The following is a 27,740-nucleotide window of genomic DNA, read 5'->3' as shown; positions in this document are numbered from 1 at the left end:
CTTTCGCCACATTTTGAAAATGTGTTTCCAAGCCAAAAATGATTCTTGGACCACCTTGAACCAATTTCTGAAGTCAAATTCTCTGCCCCTCAAAGTGCATACAAATCCTTGTCTGGCTCCTAGGGTATTAACATTTGCGAAATTTAATATTTAATTTTCAGGTTGAACAATCAGAAGCAGAGATAACCAAAGGTATTTTAATTATACTCTACATTATGTCCATAATTGACATCATCATCACTAGGCATATCACAATAGCCATTCCACCACCACCACCATCATCGAAATTATCATCACCACCATCGTAATCATCATCATTATCATCCTCACCATGATCATCATCATCATCATCATCATCATCACTACATCGTCTCACCATCTTCATTATGATATTGTAATTATCACCATCATTATCCCTATAAACATTATTATTAATATTATCATCATAATTATCAACACATTATTTTTATAGCCATCACCGCCACTTACCTTTACCATCATCATTATCATCCTCCCCATGATCATCATCACTATCATCATCATCACTATCATCATCATCATCATCATCATCATCATCATCACTACATCGTCTCACCATCTTCATTATGATATCGTCATTATCACCATCATTATCACCATCATTATCATCCCTATAAACATTATTATTAATATTATCATCATAATTATCAACACATTATTTTTATAGCCATCACCGCCACTTACTTTTACCATCATCATCACCACCACCGCCATGTTCCTAAAATGCATGCATTATTCATCCGCATGCCATCATAACACATCATCACCACCTCAACATATTACAATTTGATTTATTTTCACACTTATCACTATTGGTATGAAAGTTTGTTTTCATGTGTTTATAGAAAAACCTGTATCTCAGGACACTGGATTATCGACCAATCACCTTATCCTACGCAAGAAAGTATTTGAAAATATTGTTAACCAGAGTTCTGGACCGACGGATGTAACTTGCATATGGGACTATGCCGGTCAGCTTGATTATTATATTACTCATCGGGTAAGAGGGGAATCTATAAAATTTCATAATTATTGCCCTCGTTTGCTTGTGAATTTAAATAGAGGGATTTTACATTTTGAAATTGAAGCACCACTGTGTGATCTATCTGAAGGATTAAAGGGCCAGTATGAGTGCCAAAATCCACAGAAATATACAATTCGTATGGCTACTCTCTACTTTATTCAAACAAAACAAACATAGCACAATAGCCGCGTTTTCTGCTAACAGAAAAAACTAGCATATGCTATCAAACATAAGTAATCGTAAAGTCGAGCGTAAAGTGTGCGATTTGCGAAGGAGTATGGAAATATAGGGACCGAACCTATCGTTTCGACACTCAAGAGTTATAAAGTGAAGGAGTCTTTTTTGTAAATCTAGATATTTGTATAAAAAATGCTTCTCCCAAGCCTGGAAACCAATCACCTGATAGAAGTCACCTTATACTAAAAAATGGAACGATCATCAAAAAATAAAATGTTTGTTTCAATCTAAACAGAAAGGACTACATACAGTACGTAAAGTTGTTGCCAAGATAAGAAAGTGTGCTAAACACTCCCAGCTATCGTACGATTCCGGATTGTATCTCGTTGCAACCATGTTTTGACTACAATAACTAACTATACTCTAGGGTCTCTGTAAAGTACCAGCCAATTTAAAATAACATAAATCAAAATCACTAATCTAGTTTACCAAAAAAAAAGTTTTTTGATATGTTGTAGAACTCATTGTTCTAAGACAGAAAAAAGTTGAATGACGAAAAACTGGGGAACGGTGAATGAGATACAGATTTTTTAATATTTAAAAACTTGGGGAATAAGGTGTAAAAATGGGCAGTTACGCCCCTTTTTCCCCCAGTTTTTAAATATTAAAAAATCTGTATCTCATTTACCGTTCCCCATTTTTCGTCAAACAACTTTTTTCTGTCTTAGAAAAATCAGTTTTACAACATATCAAAACATTTTTTTCCTCCGGAGCCTGACTTTAAAAAGATTGTCGTCGTAGGCCTATTTACAGTGAAAAATAATACAGTTTAAAATATATACGGTACTTTTCGATCTACGGCGGCTACAGCCAGTTTTTTTTTTTTTTTTTTAGAAACATATATTTCGTGATAGTTTATAAAGTGTTTTCCTGCATCTAGTTTACAGGTAGGCCTACGTTTACCTTTGAGGCCGATTTTCTCAAATTCCCATACACATATAAATTTACTTATCCTAGGAAAGTTATTCAGATGCCAAAATATAGGTTAACCTGATGTACATATATGTTCTTAAACTCCAGATTGTTGGTTTTCAATTATGAGAATCATTTTTCTGAGAGATAGGCCTAATAATAATTATTATTAACATGCTTATCAAGTATGAGGCGCCAAGTGTGGAATAATATATAATTAAATCTTAATGTTATGGTACGTAGCGAAGACCCGCATTTATTTGGTAGTTTTCTGCCCGGACTTTGAGCGGGTGAGGCTCAGCTATACAATGATTAGAATGAAGACGCTGTATAACAACACATGCAGTTCGTAACTGTTATTTCTCTTGTCACATCAAACGATTAAACGTGATCAACAGAACAGCAAAAGGAAAAGCCCCTGAAAGTAAATAGTAACACCATAGCAACATCATGTACTAATACCATGTAACTTACCACTTTGGAATTAACATTATTAACAGCATTATTATTACCACCATAATAGACACTACGGTATACATTTAATAATAATACAGCGAGTCATTTGCAAGCATATATATACGACAAATGATATAGTATTGAACATATTAATACCTGAATCAACTCGACGGATTTAAATTACTGAGTACTTCCATTACAAATAAACACCTTTCTCCAAAATCTGAAGTAAAGATTTAAATAATAACATTGTATTGGTCTCATATAGCATAGAATAACAAGCACTGCTTAATAACTATTGATTGTTATCGAAATTCAATACTATATTTAATATTAGAATGTTACAAACTACTTACAAAGTAAGCAACTGCATTTTAACTTATAATAACCACATCTTTGTAATGGCAACGAAACAACAGCCACTGTGTTTTGTTCAGTGGTGGCGCCAGCGGAGTGGCATGGGGCTTAAGTCCCCCATTGGACAGGTCAAGCCCCTCTCTCCGCCGGACAGAGCTCGTTTGGCAGTCAGACCATAAAACATATAAAAATAGGCACACATTATCCAACACATGTCTGTCACACATTCAGAGTGCTATTTTCGGCCATCTAGAGGTTGATATTCTTTTAAAAACAATCTCATTTGGGAGGGGAACTCCCTCTCAACCCCTTCCCCCAGCTCGAGCCTACGAGCTCAAGTCCCCTTGTCGGACAACTTAGCCTATATATTATGTCCTAGAGCCGCCACTGGTTCTGTTTACAACAAAAGCATTCTGCCGCGCGAACAACAGGCTCAGTACATAAACTACTGAGAAACCTGTATGCTTAGCTCAGTGTGAGAGCAACTTAGCTCAGTTGGCTAAACTGGTGGAAGCCACTGTGTGTGCGCTGAACCATGGAGATCTCTAGGTCCTGGTTCAATTCCCATTGCTGCTCTTCTTGTGTTTCAGTTGGAGGACTGAATAGCGCACCGTCTTTCGGATGAGACGTTTAAGCCGTTGGTCCCGTATGCATTTATGGCCCATGTGCTGTATACTCTTCGGAAAAGAGTCTACCAGTGTATTGCCCAATCACCACCAGAAGGACCCCACTGGAAATAAGTCTTCTTCTAGACTTTAGTGGGCTATTCTTGGTGTTTACACCAAATAAATCCATTCCGACCATGACAATAATTTCTATTCAATGTCTTTTCTTTCCAGTTTTTTCTTACAGACAGGACGTCTTATGGAGTTGTTTTTAGTTTGCTAGATGATTTGGACGAATTGGCAAAATCACGAGATCCTAAAAAAGTAAATAAATCAGTAAAATGTTCTTGTAAATTCCAAGAAATGCGGAATTTAACATCAGTTTAATTAATAACAGAAATGTCTAAAGACATCATAGGTTCAATTTTAGATTCTTGTACTGTACATAAATTTTTCCCAAACCCCTTTTTGTAAACTATGTGACTCCTAATATTGATTTTCAGGGATTTCTTGAGATGACAAATCTGCAATCGATCTTATTTTGGATAAGGTCAATATTTGAACACGCTGTACTGCTACATGGCTCTGAAGCAAAGAATGTGATCAATAGAATGATAGCATCACCGACGATTAGTCTGATTGGGACGCACAAAGATCTACTACAGGGCAGTGATGCTGAGAAACAGGCAAAGGTACGATATATATATATATATATATATGAATAAATTATATTGTGTTCTACATTCTAACTTAACGTTTCCGCATTATTATTTTCTGTCTTATTTTCTGTTATATATATATATATACATATATATATATACATATATATATACATATATATATATGTAAATATAAGTATATAGATATATGTATATGTACAGTATATATATATATATATATATGTATATGTATGTATGTATATACTGTATATATATATTTATATAACTGTATATATATATATGTTTGTATATATGTATATATGGTTATTTTGTTAATTAGTGCTGTTGCAGAATATTTAATTAATGCTGTTGCATAATATATAAATATATTCAATTATGCTATTCAATTTTATTTATAGATTGATGACATATTCGACAGAATATTAAAGGCAATCGAAGGAGAACCATATGAACGTCACGTAGATCGTGAGAGGTATGCCGTAGACAACACCACAGCACTGGATGAAGGGATTCAAAGACTGAAAAGAAACGTAGGCGGTTTCATGAAAGCAATGGCAAGAACTGTACCAATTAAGTGGGTGGAATTCCAAATTAAGGTGCTAGAAATTGGGAAAACAACCCTAGGCATGTCCTTAGATGAGGTATCGTATACAATTACGCAGCCTTCCTTTCATATTTGTATTGAACCTTATTTTTAGAATGATTGAACCCACATATTTCAATCAATCAATTTGTGTTATTTAGATAGCACCTGCACCACTAATTTGAATGCTGCTTATAATTCTTCAGATCACTAAGATTGCTGATCAATGTGGTATAAATGAAGACAAAGTCATTCACGTCCTCAATTACCTCAATGATATTGGAGTCATTCTGTACTCGGCCACTAACAAGAAGTTGAAGAACACTGTGATTACTAAAATCCATGCGCTGATTAAAATCTTCATGAAAATCATTACAGTTGTGGAACCCGATGATGTTGACAAGGTTACCTTAATTATTTGACACAATACTATTATTTTTATTTGTTTACTTAGGAAAACCTCATGGTGAATCATGTAGGTATTTGTTATCTCCGATATTTATGGTCGTGAGAATTGGTGTGCAGTATAAAAAGTGATACCCACTAATACATAAATATTTTAATAATCAGGGGCGGATTTAGGGGGCGGCCCGGCCCCCACTTTCGGGAGCTAAAAAAAAGAAGAAAAAAAAGAAAAAAAAAAAGAAAAAGAAAAAAAACGATAGCCCACAATGCCTCAAATGTTATTTTCGGGCGTCTAGAACACAAAAATTTCGCGGGGGCATGCCCCCGGACCCCTTAGGATATTGTTGTCTCGATCGGCCCGAATTTCGGCCCCCCTTTCGGCCCCCCTTTTGGACATCTCTGGATCCGCCCCTGATAATTTCAATGATAATACAGTAATAACATTGATAATGTTAATAATACTAATCTTAGGAATCATAATATAATAGTAATTTAAATATTATTGCTAATAAGAGTTAATCATATTGATATAACAAAAAAACAATAATAATATAAAGAGGAACTTTATTGTCTGAGAGAGCTGTTCGTGTTGACATTTTCCACTTTCAGGAGGGCAGCCCTTTTTGCATTAAAAATACTTTTCTTTTTTAAATGTTATTGTTAATAACAAACTGATCAGGCAGAAAATTCAATAATGTTGAGCAGTCACGATGCACCTTCACTCTCTGTCTAGTCGTCGGACCCTCTGACATTTCTAAATTAATGTGATTTTTAAAAATATATTTGTATATAAGAAAATATAACGTCATGACTGACTATTTTTCCCTAAATTTTTTTATAGATAATACCGATAATGATTTTATTTTGGTAAATTGAAATCAAGTAGTTTTCAACTGATATTTAGAAAGGGAAAAATATTTCCCTGCTAATTAAAGGAATAATACAATTTTATATCCTTGGCCTTAAGTACCCCGACAAATTTAAGTATGTGATTCTATGAGCATTTCAACATTTTGGTCATTAAGTTTTGAGTGTTTTTTTTTTCTCTTTGTTTTTTGAATGGCAGTTTTTTTTTTTTTTAAGTGGTGACCATTTCCAAATTAATAATTTTTATTCACTAGAGGATTTTAATAAAAATTTCATGTCTGATTTATTTATTTATATTGTCATACACCCAGTTACACCCCTAATCATTAGTATAAATTTAAAATTGGACCAATGCATTTAGATGACTACTGTGATTCGAATGATCATTGTCACACAGATGGCAACTTTCGATAACATGTTGTAAATAATCTCTTTGTAGTATCCAGTGATGATAAAGGATTGGCGTAAATTTTCTAATGAAGGGATTCTTACAAAACCGCTGGCAGAGCATTTGTGGACAAGTGGACTTACTGTCAGTAAAAGTGATGGAGATGTTGATAAAATTGTTGATTGTTCCATTGAACTTATGAAGATGTTTGGTCTTCTCTTTGAAAAGGTAGGAATGTAGGCTCATGGTCCATAGTATGTAGCCCTGGCACCCTAACCCTTCTTACTTTCTCTCAGCAATAACCAGGATGTTGCCTTGATGTCCTGAGAATCTCAGTTTAATTTTGTATTTTTTTGTGCTATTCGAGGGGAAGTGCATTAGCAATTAAATGGGTTGGCCAGATAAAGATTGCGATACAGTCCCTCACGAACCAACACTCATCATGCACTTAACATATAATTAATAATGAAATTTCTATTGTTAATAGAATAAATCAGATGATAGCACTCGACAATTTGTCGTCCCTTCTCGGATGAAGGCCAATCCTAATGATAGATTGGAAATAAAGAAAGACGATAAGCAGACAGTATCCATCTATGTGACACCTAAAGACTTCCTTCCTGATGCCGTCTACGATGTCTTGGTCGTTAGATTTGTAAGCCTGAGTCAGGATAGAGGTTTTCGTGAAGACCCAAAGTTGTTTCAGAATCAGGCTGAAATAAAATTTAGCGATACGCATTACCTGAAACTAGGTCGGATATCCATTGATAACAAACCATCTTTGATAAAGGTAAACATGCTTTTATTGTCTTACATGATTCTGCTATTAGTATCATTATAATTTTATGAATGATAGTATGATATGACATTCCATTAATTATTGTGTAATATGCTATCTACATCGTTTAAATGTTTTTTAACATCTTTGTTGATGTTTTTATACCTTATATTATATCATCAATAAATTTAGACTGAATTAGTTCTGTATTATTTAAGTATAACCAACAATGTTATTTTTTACATAAAGCTGGAAATATCAAAAATGAAAGTGAAAAAAGCAGAGGGTGCATACAAGCAAGTATGTAAGCCAGATCCTGACGTATGCATAAAGGTAATGCCTTCATTGGCTGGCTGCTCTAAAGAAATCTAAGATATCAACATGTTTCAGTGGCTAGATCCATGAATTCAAAATAAAGGGGATCCAGGGGTTGACTTTTCTAATTTATTTTTGAACAAGGTGTTGTAATCCTGAAAGCTCCGATGAGGGTAGTATAGTAAGGTATAATTTCTGGGAATTGAGAAAAAAAAAATTAAAATTGGAAAACTTTGAACTCACGCAACTACATCCATTCGATATGTCCTATTATTATTATTATTATTATTGGTAATGGCAGTAATGTTTAAAAAAAACCTTTTATTCAATATTTGTTTTGTGTGTGTGTATATCGTCTTGACATTTTTGTCTGGCCCAAAACATCGGCAAATTGGAGCCGCGTACGTAGGCCTAGGCTGCCTAGATCGTTTGGATACAAACCTTAATCTACTGTATTGTCTTCATACAATTTCTCATACTAAAAACATTGTATATTAGTATTACAGCTACTACTACTATCGATCACATCCGCCGTGTCTTCTGTCACAATGTGCGGAGGCAACATTTTTTTTTCTGCTCGTCTTTTTTCCTCTGCTCGTCAGTTCCGCGCAACCTAGGTTCTAAGCTAATTACTATGCAACGTAGCTGTGGAAAAAAAAAATCATAAAAAATGAATCTATTAATCAATAAGTCGAAAGATGGTGTTTTTTTTTCTGCCGGTATGTTAAGACTATGCAAATTATAAGCTAATCACTACTCAACATACTTGCAGAAAAAAAAAGTCAAAAAAATAGTTCTTTTTGTTCTGCAGGTATGTTGAGCCTATCCAAGTTCTAAGCTAATTACAGCAGGTTCTAAGCTAATCACTACACAACCTACCTGCACTGCAGAATTGAATTGAAAAAAAAAATCAGAAACTTGAATATAACTTTCTTTCACCATTTAAAAAATAAATTTAGCAAATTTAGTGGGGCTCAAGGTGCGTGTTTGATATCTAATGCCTTCTTAAAGTTTATTTGTATTTTATATAAAACATGATGGTTATTTCATTTTACAGGTTTTGGATTTTTTAAAGCAATACCTAGATGAGGTATATCCATCTAAGAAAATTCTCGGCTATGCTTTGCAAATTCTTTGCTTAGTCTGTTCAGATGATTGCATGGAGAAACCACACTTTCAAGACCTAGAGATCTGCTTAAAAGGAGACAACATGACTTGTGATAGAAAAGGTGAATTTATTGGAAGTGAAACAACTGAAATTCAAAAGTTCTTTGTGGCAGGTATGATAAATTCATAAATATTTATTACTGTAAAAAACAAATCATCAAAAAACGTATGAATTGGACAATGAAAAGACAAATACTGGCCATTTAATCATCCAGTGAAGAAACTAAAACGTTAAAAAAGGTTGTAAAATAACATGGCTAAGGCCACTAGAAAAAACTGCCAAATCATTATAGTATTTGAATTGAATTTTTAATTATAATTATATTGAATTATAGTAATGGTCCAGATGATCCAACTCCCTTAGATGGAAAACTTTGTTTAAGTTATAGACATTAGACACTCTTGTAAAATGATGCCTATTGTACAGACTACTATATTATCTTGGGTGAATATATAATTGCTGAAAGCATTTTTCAGGTTATTTGTTGAAACACAAAATTCCAATTTAAAGGCTCTATTGAATGAACTTACATCTCTGATTGTGGCTTTTTATAAATTTTAAAATGAGGTTTTCAAATGATTGTATAGCAACCCTCTGTCCTATGGAACGCCAAAAGGACAAAATACAATTGGTAGCAGTGCAAAACTGAGAGTCAGCAGCGCAAAACTGAGAGTCACCAGTGCAAAACTGAGAGTCACCAGTGCAAAACACAGAGTCACAGTGCAAAACAGAGTAATACAAAACAGAGTCACAGTGCAAAACTGAGAGTCACAGTGCAAAACACAGAGTCAGCAGCGCAAAACTGAGAGTCAGCAGCGCAAAACTAAGAGTCAGCAGTGCAAAACACTGAGTAACAGTGCAAAACTGAGAGTCACAGTGCAAAACTGAGAGTCACAGTGCAAAACACAGAGTCAACAGCGCAAAACACAGGGTCAGCAGCGCAAAACTGAGTCACAGTGCAAAAGTGAGAGTCAGCAGTGCAAAACACAGAGTAACAGTGCAAAACTGAGAGTCACAGTGCAGAACTGAGAGTCACAGTGCAAAATTGAGAGTCACAGTGCAAAACAGAGTCGCAGTGCAAAACATTGGTGGCAATGCAAAACTCCAATGACAGTGCAATTCAAGTGGACGCCCTCTATTTTGAATTAAAGTTTCACAGCTTTTTTGGACGGTGTCAACAAGTAAAATGGATGAAATTTTGAGGTCACAATTGGGCACTCCTTAGTGACCATTGACAATTTTGAAAGGGGGGGGGGTGTGCGTATAAGCTTTACAATTAATACAAAAATTAAGTGTTCGAAATAATTAATAAACAGTGGGCTATGGAGAAGGCTAGAAGTAGGTACATGTGCCCGGGCTTGTCAAAAAACAAGGCCTAAGTCTGGATATATACCTAAATGCCTGGACTTCGTCGGCTTCTCAAGAAACATTGTTTTCCTAAATAAATCTCACTTAACTGTTTAAATTTTCTGTTTTTTTGTAATTTCTGTTGTTTTTTTTTTATCCCCAATTGGTTATCTTTTTTTTTAAATTTATTTTGATTGCGCCTTGTATGTATTCCTTGGCAAAAGGCGAGGTACAAGTTCCAGGCCTCTGCCCCTGAACCATGTGAAATTGTAAGTTTTCATGATCTTTACATCTGTAGGCCTAAAGATGACATGGATCAATTGGATCAATCTGCAATCACTGGAGCTGATAATTTCCAACATATTTCGTAGCACATTATTAAAAAAATCATCGGATGGAAGAGCGGGGAAAAAATGTTATGCATATTATAGCATTTCGCGATAATTTTAGGAACGATTTTAGTGAAATAACAGGTTTTAAAAATTGGACTTTTTGAAATTTGGTGGTCCAGGAGCAGAGGCCTGGAGGGGGTTTGTGAGAAAAGCGACAAAGTAGCATTTTGAGGGTCTTTACATAATATATTTCTCAAACACATAATTCATGAATATTTCATTTAAATTTTCATTAATTTGGGTGTTTTTGGTACCTAAAAAAGTAACGTTATTATGTCCTGTACACCTGCAGGCATATAGATAACATTATTCATTATATGGACAATCTGCAATCACCGGAGGCGATTAATTTCTAACAAATTTCATACCACATTATTAAAAATCAACAGTTAGATAAGCCGGCAAATATATAATGCAATGCATGCTATAGCGTTTTGTGATAATTGGGAACGATTTTATGAAATCATAGGTTTTAAAAAGTAGACCTTTTGGAATTTGGGAGGGGAGGGTGCGTCCGCAGCCTCTGCACCACCCCCACCCCCTGCCTACGGGCCTGAATACATTATAATTTCAGCGGCGGATTCCAAGTCTAGCCTAGGTCTACGTGGGCCCTAAAGCCTAGGCTGAGCCTGGCCCAGTTAATAATACAGGAAGTTGTACCTCGCCTTTTGCCAAGGAATACATACAAGGCGCAATCAAAATAATTTTTTAAAAAAAGATAACCAATTGGGGATCAAAAAAGACAACAGAAATGACAAAAATGCAGAAAATTTAGACAGTTAAGTGAGATTTATTTAGAAAAACAATGTTTCTTGAAAAGCCGACGAAGTCGAGGCATTTAGGTGTATATCTAGACTTAGGCCTTGTTTTTTGACAAGCCCGGGCACATGTACCTACTACTAGCCTTCTCCATAGCCCACTGTTTATTAATTATTTAAAACACTTAATTTTTGTATTTAAAATTGTAACACTTATACGCACCACACCCCCCCCCTCTTTCAAAATTGTAGTTTTGCATTGCCACCAATGTTTTGCACTGTGACTCTCGGTTTTGCACTGTGACTCTCAATTTTGCACTGTGACTCTCAATTCTGCACTGTGACTCTCACTTTTGCACTGTGACTATCAGTTTTGCACGGTGACTCTGTGTTTTGCACTGTGACTCTCAGTTTTGCACTGTGACTCTCAGCTTTGCACTGCTGACTCTCAGTTTTGCACTGCTGACTCTGTGTTTTGCACTGTGACTCTCAGTTTTGCACTGTGAATCTGTGTTTTGCACTAATCAGTTTTGCACTGTGACTGTGTTTTGCACTGGTGACTCTCAGTTTTGCACTGGTGACTCTGTTTTGCGCTGCTGACTCACAGTTTTGCACTGCTGACTCTCAGTTTTGCACTGCTATCAATTGTATTTTGTCCTTTTGGCGTTTCATACTGTCAAGGATTTTTTTAAAGGGTGGCAGAATTTCAAGAAATGTTGTCCAAAAAATTGAAAGGGTGGTGCGCAAAATTTTAAAGGGTTGATACATTTTTGGTACTACCGTACTCACATGAATAAGCGCCTGGTGCTTCAAATATTTTTTGCACTTTTTGAGGGGCGCTTATTCAAACGGGGCGCTTATGAACACAGTGGAAATTGAGGGGGCGCTTATGGAAATAGATGAAACTCGAGGGGTTCTTATGGGAACATATTAAATTCAAGAGTCACTTAGTGAATGAAAAAAAGATTTTTAAGGATTACGAATGGTGGTGCAGCAGAAAAGATAATCGTCCAGAGCACATGGCTCATGACAAGAATGCTGTGAATATTTACATAACAGCAGAATAGCAAATGCCACTAGTGGTGGTGGGTAGCGGTTAGCTTATTGGTTATCGGCCGATTGAGATTAGCACTGATGGCAGGATCATTGCAGGTTTTCTTGAAAACTCAGATGAGAATTTGTTAAAGGTGGAAATTGTAGGGGGAAAAAAGAGGAGTAGGTCTAGGACTAGACAAATATATAAGAAGAGGAAAGTTGGAATTATACTGTCTCTCCAGGAATCGGAGCTCTCATTTGTCCAAGAGAAATATCCTTATTTTGATATTGACCTGAGAAATGTGATTCCACTGTGCAGCTCAAATCATGCCAACAACCACAGTCCCAGGATTTATTGGATTATTGACTTGTTAAAAAGAAAGACTTATGATACTAAAAGGAAGGGGGGGGGGAACGCTTATTCAAACAGGGTGCTTGTTCGCGCAAGTGTGGAACTTATGGTGTCGGAGATGATGCGGCATCACCCATTTCCTTGATGCATTTAATTTAATTTATTAATGCAAACAATTATACACTTAAATTATAAAGAAAAAAATCATAAAAACTAATACCTACAAGATTGAGTCTGTTAAGTCAGTGGGGATACATCATTTTCTTTTCTCACTTCCCTCGTCCTTAAATCATAAATGATATTTTTTACCAAAATCCGGCTATAATTTTCATTTTAATAGAGTTTTTAATGCCTTTTCCTCCAAATCATACATGTATATTTGGTTGACTATTAAAATTTAGATGAAGAAAATGGCTTATCATATTTAAAAACTAACTACGCTTTACTTTTGAAATACAGTATTAGTTAATTATAACTGATCGTCGAACTGCGATGTCTTCGTTCAGTAAGAAAGATGCAGACGGTATACTCGCGTAGACAAAGTTTAAAATAGCAAATCAAGAACGGAAAACAGGGAGTTGCCTTATACACACGGCATAGGCCTACACATTTTAGATTTATTAAATCATGCTCGTCTTACATGTGGATCGTCCATAACACATGAATTTACTACACAATGAAGCTACTAAATGTTAGTTTAAATTAACGCAATTTCAAATACGGGGAATAAGATTTTGATGCTTAAAAACTCATAATTGGTACTGTACTATTTTTGAAGATTGGCCTTGCATTGTACTCCGTTTATAGGCAGCTAGATGCAGTATCAAGACCATAAAAAGCAGAACAATTATGAATTCCGACGATGCAAAGCGGGGGTTTTCTTATTGGACTCCCAACCTTGAGGTCGGGGGTTCGAAACTCTCGCTGTGCAAGTTGCTTGTGACCTTGGGCAAGGCACTTTATGTACGGTTGTCTCCCTCCACCCAGGAGTACCTTGTAGGCAATTACATGATTAACCATAAGCTGTGACACATTCAAACGTTCACTGGGTAGGCAAGTTTTAGCCTTAGCTTTTTTTTTTTTTTCTGGAACACTTAGCCCGAAATTCAGAATAAAAAAAAACGTTTTTCATAAGAAATTCGCGTAATTTTGATTAATAAATGTTGTTTTATCAATTACCGTTCATAAGAAACGGACACTTCACTGAACGCTCCCTTTCGGTACCTAACGCGACTAGGCAGTGGCGGCGCCAGCTAGGGGGTGGGGGTGCAGGCGGGGCATAAGTTTCCCTACCTGACAGGTCAAGCCCCCCCCCAAAAAAAATATACAAAAGTAGGCCAACACATGTCTGTCACAGTCTGAAAGTTATTTCTGGCCATAGAGCTGCCATTTTCAAATTTCGCTCTCAGCTACTGTATTTTAAACTTTTAATCTGCAGGTTTATATGGTATTTTGACAAATTTGTCAACGTCTGATATATTTATGAAGTTGCTTGTGATGTGATTTTGCAGTACTTTTGTTTGTGATCTTGCTGTATTCCTGTTTTTATTGATACTCTCTGTACTGTATACTCAGGCTTCCCAGGCCGGCCATTTCCAAAATGCGGATTCTGCGGATTAGATTCTCACTGTATGATACCAACAAATAATAATAATAATAATAATAATAATAATAATAATAATAATAATAATAATAATATAATATTATTATAATAATATTATATTAATAATAATAATAATAATAATATTAGGGCTATTTTTTCATGCTGTCTTTACCTCAATCCGCAAAATCCGCATAATCCGCATTTTAGAAATGGCCACCCAGGCCCAGTTTGGGCATTTTTGACCGTGGGTAGGCCTTCTTGCTGGTGATCGGTGTGATAATAATACGTTGCCCTTTGATCTTTACTGCGGCATCGACAATCCGATAATAGTTACGAGTACAGTATTAGTCTATGCGTGCCATACGTTTTATGGTGTTAGTTACTATTTTATTAATTTTGGGTACTTCGCAATGTCTGTTTACATCTGATTTATTTTGACCGCGAGCTTGTTAAATGCTTCTATAAACGGCAATTTGATTTGTAAAAATTGACCAAGAAAATGAAAGTTATAGCAATTGAAAATTTACGAATTTTATAAAATTTCATGTTCTTATGTAACATTAAACTGTCATTTTGACAATGTTGGACTAAGGTGCACAAAACAAACATTTGAGTAGATACAGAACATTTATTAATTTGTTCTGCAAAGTGAGTCTCATGAACGACAATACACCACAATATCGGTAAAATTAACGTTGAAATGAAGAATATAACTTCAGTCTAATGTTTTAGTGCAAAATATTATTAGGCCTTTGCAATTAACGCACGATGCGCGATTATCATGGCAACTAACACGCGTGTGGGTAATTGGTCACGTACGCTGACGGTTTATGGTCTGGTTGCAATGGTTTTTCATTCAGTGTGTAGGGACGCATGTGCGCCTAGAACTTCGATGCCAGAGATAACCTTTGATGTCCCAAGATATGCGTCCTTCTGTTGAATTGCCTTGCGCCGAAGGAGGCACAATCAGAACATGATACCTGTTGTTATTAATCACCGGCAGTTAATAGGGACTTTTCGATTGAGTGAACGACGAGCACATTCACGTCGACTGCAGGCGACCGTCAACGTGTTCACTGCTCATGGTGATCCACTGCTGAAATCAGTTTCGATTTCAGTCGACGAGGAGGCAACATGATGACGTCATGCATAACGTGATAAAACTTTTGAGCAAGGATGATGCCTTACCTATCTTCATAGCGTCCGAGAAGTGATCCTCTTCAGATATTTCAGCAATGTGCTTGACAATGAAAAGTTTGTGCTTTTGTACAATGCTAATTAATTAACCGACCTGGACTTGTTCGATGTCAGAAATGAAATTACTTGAAAATTGCATAGAATTAGGCCTCTGCTTAGGCCTAGTAAGATCCTTTCAGCGGGTCCGGTATTGCCCATCTTGAACAAATGACGTCATAACCGTGACATGAAAACCGGGGTGAACACGTTCTCAAATCTTCTGGTGAGCGAGGGGCGTTGACGATCGCGCATGCACAGTGCTTGAAAATGACATGTCAAGATGTCGACTATGTTGACATGAAAATCGAAAAGTGCCTAATGTTCGCTCTACCCTACCACGCACGGTCAAGTCGAGTACTTGTTTGTACAATATTACCCTGTTCCACCAATTGCGGATGTTATTTGTAATCACAGTGCTAAACAGTTTAAATTATGTTTGCTTATTACACGATCTTTGAGGAATAAAACTGCTGACTTTGTTGACTTTGTCTGCACTAGTGGTGATGATATCTTTGCATTAACTGAAACTTGGTTTCAGTCAGTTGATGATGTACTACTATAGGGCTGAAGCAACTCTGAATGGTTTCAAGCTTTTGGATCATGCATGTAGTATGTAGCATCCATGTAGCATCTATCCCAAGCCCTGCAAGACCTTAGATGGATAAGCCTTGATTCAAAACTATTTAATAATGAAGCTACTACTTTGCACAAGATTTTTCATGGCAATGCACCTTCATACCTTAGGGATAGATTCATTATAAAAGAACCACAGTATAACACAAGATCAGCAGATATCTTATATTTAGAAAAACCAAAAACTGAATACAAAAAAAAAGACTTTTACCTACCGTGGTGCCATGCTGTGAAATAATCTTAATGTCAAAGTTAGAAATGCACCAAGTCTAGTCAAATCGTGATGCACGTTCTTTTATTGAGCTTCTTCATTCTATGAATTTAAAGCAGCATGTTGATTTTGCAACACATGTTGAGGGTTATACATTGGATTTGATAATCACTCGCGAGTCTGACTCCATTATACAGAACATGCAGATTTGTGGCTACTTGTTTTCGGATCACTACGCTGTGACGTGAGACATAACACACAGAAGCCATCCTTGTTGGTTAAAAATATTAATATTGAGCATTTTAAAAATGATATACTTATGTATGATCTGTGCCAAAACATAAATAGTGGATCATCAGTGGATCTCGACAACTTAGCTTCTTCATATACAACAAGACCTTGCGCAAGGTTTTAGACTGCCATGCACCTATTAAAACCAAGTCTATCACTGCACGACCATACGTGCTCTAGTTTAATGATCAGATAAATGAGGCTATTCATGATAGAAGGAAAACTGAAAGGATTTGGAGACGTTTCGTATGCCAGAACACCTTCAGTTGTTCAAAACTAAAAGAAATTATGTTACGCACTTAAAAAAAAATGTTGTGCTCGACGGGAACAGGGGTAATCAACAAAAGTTTTTCAATAAATCGTCTGATTTTCCTAAATGCGATGATGATCCTCATCTCGGTAATTTAATGGGTGAATTTTTTGTTAAAAATGTTAATGATATAGGCATAAGTAATGATGTAAGTGTAACAACATGCAACACACCTTGTGCTGTATCCGGTGATGTCAATATTCTTACTGGTGATTATATGGACCGTAAACCAATTTTAGGATCTAACAAGAAATCGTGTATCTTAGATCCGATTTCCACTAGGCTTCTTGTTGCTAGTTTAGATTCTCTCTTGCCGGTTATTACGGACATTGCAAATTTATCTTTTAGTAAAGGCCACTTTCCTGTCATATGGAAATCATCTGTTGTATTTCCGCTCCTTAAAATACCTGGAGTTGGTTTAAATGTAGAAAATTACCGACCTGTTAGTAATTACCTACAGTTCTTGTCTAAGGTAGCGGAGTATGGGGTGCCATACGCAGCAAAAGTCCATGTTAAAATCAAAATGTAATTGCAAAATTCAATGTCTGATTTTTAAAAATGTAGGCGTAAATTTCTCAAAATGTAGATTTAGTTTCCCAAAATGAAGTTCTAATTTTTGAAAACGTAGTTTAATTTTCCAAAATGTAGTTCTAATTTCTTTAAAATGTAATTCAAATTCAAAACGGAGGTCTGACTTGATCAATCGCCCTTTCCAAATTCTATTCCAAAACGTAAATCAAAAACCAGCCTGGTTATGAAATGCATTTGACAACAACACTAGAAATGAACTTTTGCTGCGTATGGCAGACTTGCAAAATGTAAATCAAAACTAATCAGCCAAGCATGACGTGGGCCTGTTCCATTAATGATGGGGGAATGATTTTTCTCTTCAGTCTAAATGCCTTGAACAACGCTTCCCAGTGCGTCTGCTAATTTTTAATGGTCAGGGTACCGGAAAAACAAGCCCTATGCTAGGCATTATAGGCTAGGCTTATGTGGGCTGGGATTTGAAACAAGGCATTGGACTAAGCCTCTATACTATAGTAGGAGGCCTGGTCCTAGTCAAGGCCTATAACATAGTAAAATTCTGTATAAGTTGTCATATGATTACAGGTTTACATTGTACCAAGGTCAATATTAACGATCGCATTTATTTTTTATTAAAAATAATAAAAAAAAAACTTTAAAAAAAAAAATAATATAAACTATAATACCGTAGTTTCATTCAATGGGGTACCCGACAGTTTTAAACAGTAAAAGCTGAGTTCTGATGTTTGAAATCATGCTTCTGATTTTGTGATCAATCTGCTTTTCATTGTATATAGGACCTACATTATTAAAACATGTTTAGTTCTCACTAAAATTGGCCTATTCTCTGTATTTATTTACACCTAGAGTACATAGACCTACTGAAGGCCTATACCAGTCCGAAAGTCATGTACCATTCTATGTTCTCAAACAACGGAGTAAACAGTTAATTTTTCAATCTCCAGCAAATTTAAATATCATCCAAAATCCTCCTTTTTTAATGTAAGGAAATAGATAGTGCTTATATTTTTTGGATCGATAGTAACTCCTAATTGTAGCAACCCCAAAACGAATGGCACTTCAGAAATACAGTACAGTATACCAAAACTTCTCTCAAACTTTATATCCTATCGCGTTGTTTGTGTTATAAGTTAACATTATTTATTTATATTTTATTTTATTTATTTTTTTTAAGCGTACAAGTTTGGAATATTTTCAAATACTTAAGTTAAATTATTTAAAGCTTGCTTTTTATTTTCAATGAAAAATAAATGCGATCATTAATATCGATCTTGGTACTTAGTTTGTCGCACTAAAGTCACACTAGGTGACAGCATTTGAATATGCAGCACCTAAGCTGTGGAATGATCTGCCACCTTTTATTAGGAAAGCCGGTAGCCTAGAGATTTTTAAAACACTGTTGGAAACACATTTTTTTACTAGGGGGCCTATTGCTTTTAACAAATAATTTATTACTGTACTTCCTGTACTGGTAAATTTATGGTTTTACTGTAATATTGAATTAATTTTTATCCAATTTAATTGACTTTTTAATTTTGTGTAATACATTTTTTGATCATATTTTTATTGGAATTTTAATGGTTTTACTCTAATATTGAATTGTCAATTTTAATATATTTTAATTGACATTTTTATTCTGTAATGCGTCAGTTGAAAAAATTTGTATGGAGATATAAGTAAATAAATTATTATTATTAAAAATTCTTATTCTTAAAAAAAATCTCGTTTGGTAGGGGGAAGCACCTTCTCAAACCCTTCCCCCAGCTCAGGCCTACGAACTCAAATCACCCTGTCGGACAGCTCAGCGCCCTGAAGTTGGCACTGCGACCAGGGACCTCCCCTGGGTATAACTTGCATGCACAGGCGGCGTACAAACAGATCCTGTAGTTGGGCCGGCATTGAAGGCGGTGCCTCACGATATGCGATTATACAAGTACTGTTCCTCATGGGAACATTGTGGAATTGGCTGCAGTTTAACATTTCGGTAATTTTTGTTTTAATGTTTGGAATAAAATGTACTTGGCACATTTTTTTAGGGTGGCGTTAACATTTTAAACGCTGTGCAATCTTTGCTTCTTTTTCCTAAGCGTGGTGGTCATTTCGTTTTTTTGGCCCAAACGTGTGGTCCGTCCCACCACGCTTAAGTATAGATGGCAAGACCTCTGTTGTACAGATCAGCGTTCCGCAAACATTTTACTTCATGGCCTATTTACGATTTCAGGCACCAAGCCGCAGCCCAGCCGTGCCAGGGACCAATACAAAATACTGGCAAGAACTTTTGATCATGAAGACTTCATGTATATAAAATATTTTTCATTATCTGTTGTCTTAGTGATAAAATTTTATTTTATACAAATTAAATATTATTTTATTAAATAAATAATACCGTACATTTGTATTTCCCCCGACAGTTGTTGATTGTTTTTTTTCCTACCATCAACCAAACACGGTTCAGCCACACACGTCATAGCTTTCTCCTTCTTCCAAAAACTTTTACGCACACTCTGTTACTCCGCAACTTTGAAAGACTACCTTACTATACCTTGCTTGGTGTTATACAGTTGTACCAAGAGATAATTTATTTGCAATTTGTGCATTTCCAGATCTATGGTATGCATCCTGATTAAACCTGAAATGTAGAAAAATCATTTCCACCACCAATGAAGCATGATTGCGGATTATAAAATCCTGGCCTACCATCTCCTACCCAGAGATGTATTTTTTAGCTGTGAATTATATCTTTTTCCATTAAAAAAAAACCAAATAGGCCTTTCAAAATGGAAACAAATTCATTGACGCTGAGTTGAATAAAAAAGGGAACAGCGTCGTATTTCGAGAGGGCCTTTATTCAAAACCACTTGGATATTTTGGTCTGAAATTTTTTTCTATGTTCTTTATATGGGACAATTTATGGAATTGTGTCATTCCTCAGTTATTTACCAATTGTTGGTATATTGAATGGTTTTTTGGGACCGAGATTTCTATGTATTTAGCGGCTTTCGTCTCTAATTAAAATTATAAATTGTTTTGTTAATTTGGTACTACAGAAAAATGGTCTTTATTTGCTTATTAATTTTAGGGGGAGACCTGCACAACGAAAAATCAGACATTTATGACTAAAATTATTCATTGGCTAATGACACCACCCATGACATTGTTCCTAAAATGGATGATTTCAGACTCTTTCACCCATTGAATTTTAATCACCCAGCCATTGGGAGGAGGCACCTTTTCCCAATTCCTCCCCTCTATAGGTTGTCATAGATGGAGGGGTGACAAGACAGAAGAGAGTTCAGAAAATATAACAGAAAGCAGTATTTCTAAATATGACTTTTAATCACTCTACCAATTTCTCTCTTTGATGTTCCCTATGTCTTTTCAAACTTCTTTCTTGTCACCTACAAAGGACTCTTTTTTTCTGGACTCCCCTTCCCTGAAAATGTCCTTATCCGCCTCAGCATTAATGTCTACATTATTTTGTAATTTTGCAGAAAAGAAAAGAAAAATTCCACCGTCAGACGAATTTACAACGAAAAAGCTCAAGACAGGTGAACAAACAGCAATAGAAGGTATGGTAAATTAATATTTGATTTGCATTTATTTTTAATGTAGTAAATCAGAAATGAAGTCCTTAAGCAGTAAAAAAAAAATATATACATCAATGTAAAAACTATTTTAAAATACAATGGAATAGCATAAATACTGACATCTTAAATGACTACTGTAATTATTTTTTAGCATTATTGGATAAGGAGACCATGATTGTCAAAAAGGGTTGTAGGCCTATCTAGTTTATATCTCTGACATCCATCCTTCTGGCATTAGTGCTAGGCGCACTATGTCAACATTGTGACATCAGACGCACTGAAAGAAATTTAAGCTAGTGGCGCTTGGATTCATCACAACACCTTTGTGAACAAGTGATTATATGGCATTCTTCATGTCTGCAAAGGTCCCAGGTTTTAGTCTTCAGGTCTCAGATTTTTTTTTATATCAATATCTTTTTATTTTTGTTTTTGCTTTTATTTACTCATCATGTTTTATGTATTTATTCATTTGTCTTTTCTACATGTTATAGTATCTATTTAATTAAGGTTTGCTTGTGGTGTGTTTTCCTTTTTTACCAATTTGTAACATATTTGTAAGGCGAGACTTTTTTTTATACCTTGTTTCGCATACTTATTTTATTAAAGATCATTTTAAAGGGCGGACTAAAAATATAATTTTGTTTTCTTATTTAGCAAATAGTTTTGCCAAAAACACCCAGATAGAGGGGAAAATAAAAATAAATTTTATTGGTCAATGTAAAATGGGATGGTTAAATGCTTCAAAGTTATATAATTAGGAGGAAATATACATATTTTATCTTTGGAGATTTTAAGGCAAATGAGAGCGTAATAAAAAGAAAGAAAAACTATTATTTTTTTCTGAAATTTCCATTTTTTTTTGTGACGGCAGGTGCGCTAATTGGCCAAAAATAAAATTTTCATTTTCATTCGAAATCATCAATATTTTGCATTCGGCAAGGTATAAAAAAAAGTCTTGCCTTATGAAGATGTAAAATAAGTTTATGATTGAATTGAATTGATTTATTTAATTGTCAAATTTCTCTTTGAAAGAATTATAAACATCATTATCAGAAAATGAGAGAATTGCAATGTTAGCATATTATTTAACATACCATACGGTATTAGATAACTGGCCTATAGAATAGAAAATACCCGGATTTATGGTTGTGGTTGTTCACCTTTACTAAGGTCGTAATACAACAGACTATATAATGAAATAACTGTAGTACATAACAGCTTAACGCATGGGAAGGACTCGATGCACTCGATTGTCAAGTTGTGTTTATTGATAATAATTTACTCTCAGCAATCGTTAAGAAATTTAGCATTGACATATATTCATAAAAAAATCTACATTTTAAAATTCAAAGCGATTTAAATGTTGAATGTACAGTATAATTATTGCCTACATTTTAATATGCAGTGTAAACAATATAAATATTGGATGTCTAATTATTTTATAGAATTGTCAGCTAAGGAGTTCAAAGTGCTTAAAGCTGTTTTCTCACAAGGGTATGATAGTGACGATAGTCTTAATATGTTAAAGGTGTTGTTCAGAGACAAGATGGACATTAACGAGCTGTCACTAGCAACTAATGTAATGGACTTGCTGAATAATTTGATTAAACGTAATCATCTGAGTTTACAGAATATTGGACTTTTGTGTGACGTTATTAGCGTAACTAAACATTGGTATCTTCCAACAAAGATTAAAGAAAAAGTGCCAAAATTCCCGGATGTTATGAAAGGAACCATTTCAACAGAATTCACATCTCACAGACAAAAACTAATGAACTTTGGAATGTCACTGTCCAAAGCCGATGTGACGAAGATTGATGGATTGTATAATGAGCCCTATAAGAAGGATTATACAGATAGCTGGAGTATGATCAGCGATCTAGAAAAGAGATTGATAATCAGTGAAGAAAATATGGAGGAATTCGCTGATATGATGAAAAACCTTGGTCTTACTCTAGTTTAAAACAAACTAACATAAGGTATTTTACATTGTTTTAAATAAACATGTCATGGGTTTTATGTTATATTCTTTTATATTATGTTATGAATAAAGAATACTTTGAGAGAACAGATGATTATCATGCCTTTCAGACGGTCAACTGTCAAAATGCTTTTATTTTTTTTTTTAACACTGTAAATAAATGTGGAGGATTTAAACAATGTTCCATAAAATTGTCCTGCTTTGTTTCTGAAAGGTGATTTGATAGAGGAGTCAAAAAAGCGATTTGGGAAAAGTAGAGAACTCCAGCTTAAACCGAAAAGGAAGACTCTGTTTTCAACCATCAAAGAGTTTTGACCAGGTGCTGCGCACTAGCATTCCTCGCCATCTGACTTGTGATGAATCCAAAGAGTCAGTAGTCTGAAGAAATTCAGCAGAGCTAGACTAAATGCCACTCAACGTTAATAGTGAGTTCCAGTTTTTGATTTAAATACTATCTTGCTGGATGAATGTAAACATTCACAAATTGGTTTTGTTCCCACAGTTCCTGCATTTAAAAAAAAAATCATTATTGGGGTTAGAGACACTCTACAGTCATATCGATTTGTTTGGTCCGTAACTGCAAACACGCTGCTGTAAAAATATTCTGAATTAATAACATTTTTTCAGTCATTTTTCAATTTTGTCAAAGGCTTTCAAGAAGAAAAACCGACTGGACTCACAGCCGGCGTTCCATTTTCACGTTCCATTTTCTGAACTCAAGAAAATATGGTACCTGCTGTATCAAAGACTTGTTATATTCTTTTCTTTTTTTTTAACAGTGCTTAGATTGAGAATGCAAGGTGCAATTTACCATATTTGGCCTAGCGTCCATAAATGTTTAATATCAAATAAGAAGGTAGGCCAAACTTATTCTGCATTACCGGTAATTATTGACAATAAGGTAAAAGATAAAGGCAACCCTGTATTCAGGGGTGGATTTGGGGTGGGGCAGCCCCCCCCCCATCCTTGTGGGATGTAAAAAAAAAGAGAAAAAAAATTAAAAAAGAAAAAAATATAGCCCAGAAGACCTCAAATGTTATTTTCGGGCCTCTAGAACACAAAGATTTCGCGAGGGCATTCCCCCGACATCCTAGGACAGTGTTGTCTCGATCGGCCCAACTTTTGGGCACCCCACCCCCCACCCTTTTTGACATCTATGGATCCGCCCCTGGTATTCATTACATTGCATGATAGGGTGGCCAGTTGCTTTTTAGGCCACCTTTTTCCTCCCCAGTAGTGAACCACCGTTATACTCCTGGGTGGAGATGAACAAAGGTAAAGTGCCTTGTCCAAGAATTCAAGCAAAATGCTTTGAACCTCACAGGTCAGAGACATCTGAAACTCCAACTGCTCTCACGAAACTTGTATAACTAGTTGATTGAGATGTTGTAACGCATACTTTATCATTTGATTTTCAGTTAATGTTGATACAAGCGGGGAAGGCTTCGCCCCCGCCCCGTCGGGGAGTGCTGGTAAGTCGTCGGCGAGAAAAAAAAATTATATGTATTTTCTACATTTTAGTAGACTCTAAAATCGATTAAATAAGCCTTTGAAACCCTTAAATTGTTAATATTTTTGGGGGCTTCACCCCCTGAACCATTTTCAAAACCTTTTGTTCGAAGCTCGAACACGCCCACATTGCTTTCGTCGGGGAAATTTGACCCCTCGTCAGGACCTGTATCTAGTTCCTATAATGTAGAGTTTTTAAAATTGTATTTCTGAATAAACCAAAATAACAACCCGGTCAGTTGAAAAAAATCCAGGTAAATACAGATGTCATTTTGGTTGGTTCATTCAAACCAACATAACATCATTTATCGACAAAAACTGATCAAACCCCATAGCCGGTTGGGGGAGGGGGGTCCGTCGAACAGGTCTGGATCACGCTACAAAGGGGTCGTCAAATATTATTTGATTACCAATCCCTAATATTGTGGTCTAAAAGCACAATATGGACATACTAAGCAATAAAAATTCACCCTATGAACCCTACCACAGATTTTTTTTATTCTGGGCCGTTGACCGAAGTTCTAGTCATTCCCTTGCTTCGGATCCATCTGTTGAACATGTCACCACTGCTGGATGTCATCATAACTATATTTTAAAATGTTAACACGGTTTAAGTCCATCAAAACTTTCAAGATGCAGATTTTCAAATTTTTATTTTCCTGCTTAAGATACACAAATTATTTATCAATCAGGCTGACAATAAAATTCAATTAAAAAGAGCCACTTAGGGTTAATGATAGGCCTAGCAAACAAAATTTAATAAACATTTAATTGTTTGTATATTGACATTGAAAAACAATCTTTAAATGGCATCTTTAATTATTTTCATTTATCCACATTCATGAACAAATAATAAATATTACATTCACTTTTTACTGGCAGAATCTACAACTGAGCTACAAGAACCAGTGCTGGGTTAAAAATGGATTCCTCAAGTTTAACAACATGGCAATGGCCTACAAAAGATTTTAAAAAAAATGATTATTAGAACAAACTTCGAATAAGTTTCAATTGTACACGTCGGATATGGCAAGCCTAGACGTCACAGATTTATGAAGAATGAAGCAGGAGGCTGTAATCTTAAAATCCTTAAGTAATTTTTTTTGGTTGACTTTTTAGTTTAAGTTATCAATTATACATGTCAGATATGGCAAGCCTAGATGTTGCATATTTGTGTAAAAAGATGGCCTTGGATAGATGTACAGTATTAAGAATAATTCTTTTTTTTTTCAATTGTTTGTACGCGTTGGATATGGCAAGCCTAGACGTTAGAGATTTATGTAAAAAGACGTCCTTGGATGAATGTACTAATTTTTTACTTTGATTTACGTTTCAATCCTCCTTTTGCACTTGGTTACTTTGGGGAAGTAGTGAAGACATTTCTATGCGGTATTAAATCAAAACATTGGATACCGAATAGTTAGGCTGTACTGCAAGTTTCTGTAAAGTAGTTATTTTTTATAAAAACTAATTCAAAAAATCATTGTGTATAGCTGACTTTCATGCAATATTTTATTGCTGTACATTTTTAGAAAAGTTGAATAATGAAATACCTTTGACAGGCATGACTTTGTTCACTGTAAATGTTTTAATTGGCATTATATTTTAATTCCAATATTTTATTGCTGTACATTTTTAGAAAAGTTGAATAATGAAATACCTTTGACAGGCATGACTTTGTTCACTGTAAATGTTTTAATTGGCATCATATTTTAATTCCAATATTTTATTGGTGATCTGATAGAATCTTTTAAATTAGTTTTGTTTGTATTCTCTGTAAAGATGTTTAGTACGGTACAGGAGAGCCACTTAATACTGTAGTAACAATCCTCCGGAAATGAACATCTTGTTTCCATGTTTTCTCCTGTATTGCTTTTACCTGGATATTGAATACATTAAAAAAATTAGGAGGGAGCCCTAAATTTGTCAAAATTAAAAGTAAATAGAGGATAACAGAATATTACATTCAAATTTTGAGTCTGAAGTATCATTTTCGGCCATCTACAAGTGAAATAAACATAAAAAGTTCCTACCTCAGCTCCAACCAGGATGGGGATGAGGTAACATAAATCCCCTATCTGTAAAATTTACTGTCTATACCCCTCCTCTCCTGTCTATGTCAAATTACAAGATCCGAGATGTAATTTGGCGAATGATCTATCCATAATCTTATTGGCAGAATATCAACCATGAGTTGGAGTCACCCTAAATTTTACACATTAAAAATTAAATGGGGGATGGGGTTAAACGAAAATTGCCTTCAAATTTTGAGTCTGAAAGGCCATTTCCGGCCATCTAGAAGTGGCATAATACTAAAATGTTTGTACCTCAGCCCCAACAGTGGTGGGACTGATGTGGTCTCTATTTCGAAATCCTGGATTCGCCACGGCTTAATGTTGTACTTTTGTGACGAATCATCTTCATGGGATATGGACAATGAGTAGGCCTAATATTTGGACATGGGTGGTCCGTGAAGATTTTGGCGTGCACAGAACCCAGAGGGGTTCGCGAATGCAGAAAGGTTGGGAACCACTGTATTATGACGGTTATGACAAGCATAAAATGGTAAATGTATTAATCGTTTTGTTGATCGTCGCTGCACACAATCAAATCGCCTTAATTTAGAGTGGGTTAAGTTTTAGAAATTATGTATTTTCTAGTGTTAACATTCAGAAATATTTTATGTGGTGCTAGACGTTTCTTTTGGCTATGAGTATGACTCAATGAACGAGCCGTAAGAATAATTTTTAGGCCCATGCCCGGGATTTATCAATCTCAGCTTAGCAAATGTCTAAGTCAAAGATGTCTCAGTAAAAACAGTCGCCTAGCTGCCATCTTTAATTAACTTGAGAGTTCAAAACAACAACAAAGCAAGTACATACAGATCAGACGCAAAAGGTGGATTGTATGTGTTGGATATGCGTAGTCTAGACGTTACAGATTTATGTAAAGCAAATGACCTTGGATGGATGTACTTAAGTACTTTTTTTTTGGTTTACTTTATAGTAAAAGTTTCTATTGTATACGTCGGAAATGGCAAGCCTAGACGTTACAATTAATTAATTATTCTTCATGTGCTTGGATGTGTGTACTTCAGAATTTGTTGGTTTCAATATTGTACACGTCTGATAT

At 35.3% G+C, this 27,740-nt stretch overlaps 1 protein-coding gene across 2 annotated transcripts; it reads left to right on the top strand.

Moving 5' to 3' along the window:
- Window positions 1–34: 34 nt before the first annotated feature.
- Window positions 35–27,740, top strand: LOC117121883. 2 transcript variants are annotated; one of them, XR_004447646.1, is made up of 16 exons: window positions 35–192; window positions 885–1,039; window positions 3,865–3,954; window positions 4,134–4,322; window positions 4,709–4,951; window positions 5,100–5,297; window positions 6,605–6,781; window positions 7,041–7,343; window positions 7,581–7,664; window positions 8,704–8,926; window positions 21,023–21,100; window positions 22,564–23,097; window positions 23,314–23,524; window positions 23,879–23,955; window positions 24,518–24,571; window positions 25,491–27,740. XR_004447646.1 is itself a non-coding variant. In XM_033267270.1 (13 exons), exons 4-12 carry the CDS (start codon window positions 4,146–4,148, stop codon window positions 23,079–23,081), a joined length of 2,001 nt encoding a protein of 666 aa, XP_033123161.1. In that variant the 5' UTR covers window positions 35–192; window positions 885–1,039; window positions 3,865–3,954; window positions 4,134–4,145; the 3' UTR covers window positions 23,082–23,097; window positions 23,314–23,738. The 2 variants fall into 2 exon arrangements, 1 of the variants encoding a protein (XP_033123161.1); XM_033267270.1 differs by lacking the exons at window positions 23,879–23,955; window positions 24,518–24,571; window positions 25,491–27,740 and having other exon boundaries at window positions 23,314–23,738.

This window comes from Anneissia japonica, unplaced genomic scaffold (genome assembly GCF_011630105.1).
Source record: "Anneissia japonica isolate Jap-2015-1 unplaced genomic scaffold, ASM1163010v1 scaffold5262_len82832_cov119, whole genome shotgun sequence".
NCBI lineage: Eukaryota > Metazoa > Echinodermata > Crinoidea > Comatulida > Comatulidae > Anneissia > Anneissia japonica.
This window is presented reverse-complemented; position numbering and strand designations above follow the sequence as displayed.

What these genes read in the sequence shown, in the direction of transcription:
- LOC117121883 (XM_033267270.1), top strand. Translation starts at nt 4,146, where the DNA reads ATGACAAATCTGCAATCGATCTTATTTTGGATAAGGTCAATATTTGAA. An exon ending in AACCCGATGATGTTGACAAG is followed by an intron (nt 5,298 to 6,604) that starts GTTACCTTAATT and finishes ATCTCTTTGTAG; the next exon opens with TATCCAGTGATGATAAAGGA. An exon ending in TTGGTCTTCTCTTTGAAAAG is followed by an intron (nt 6,782 to 7,040) that starts GTAGGAATGTAG and finishes TATTGTTAATAG; the next exon opens with AATAAATCAGATGATAGCAC.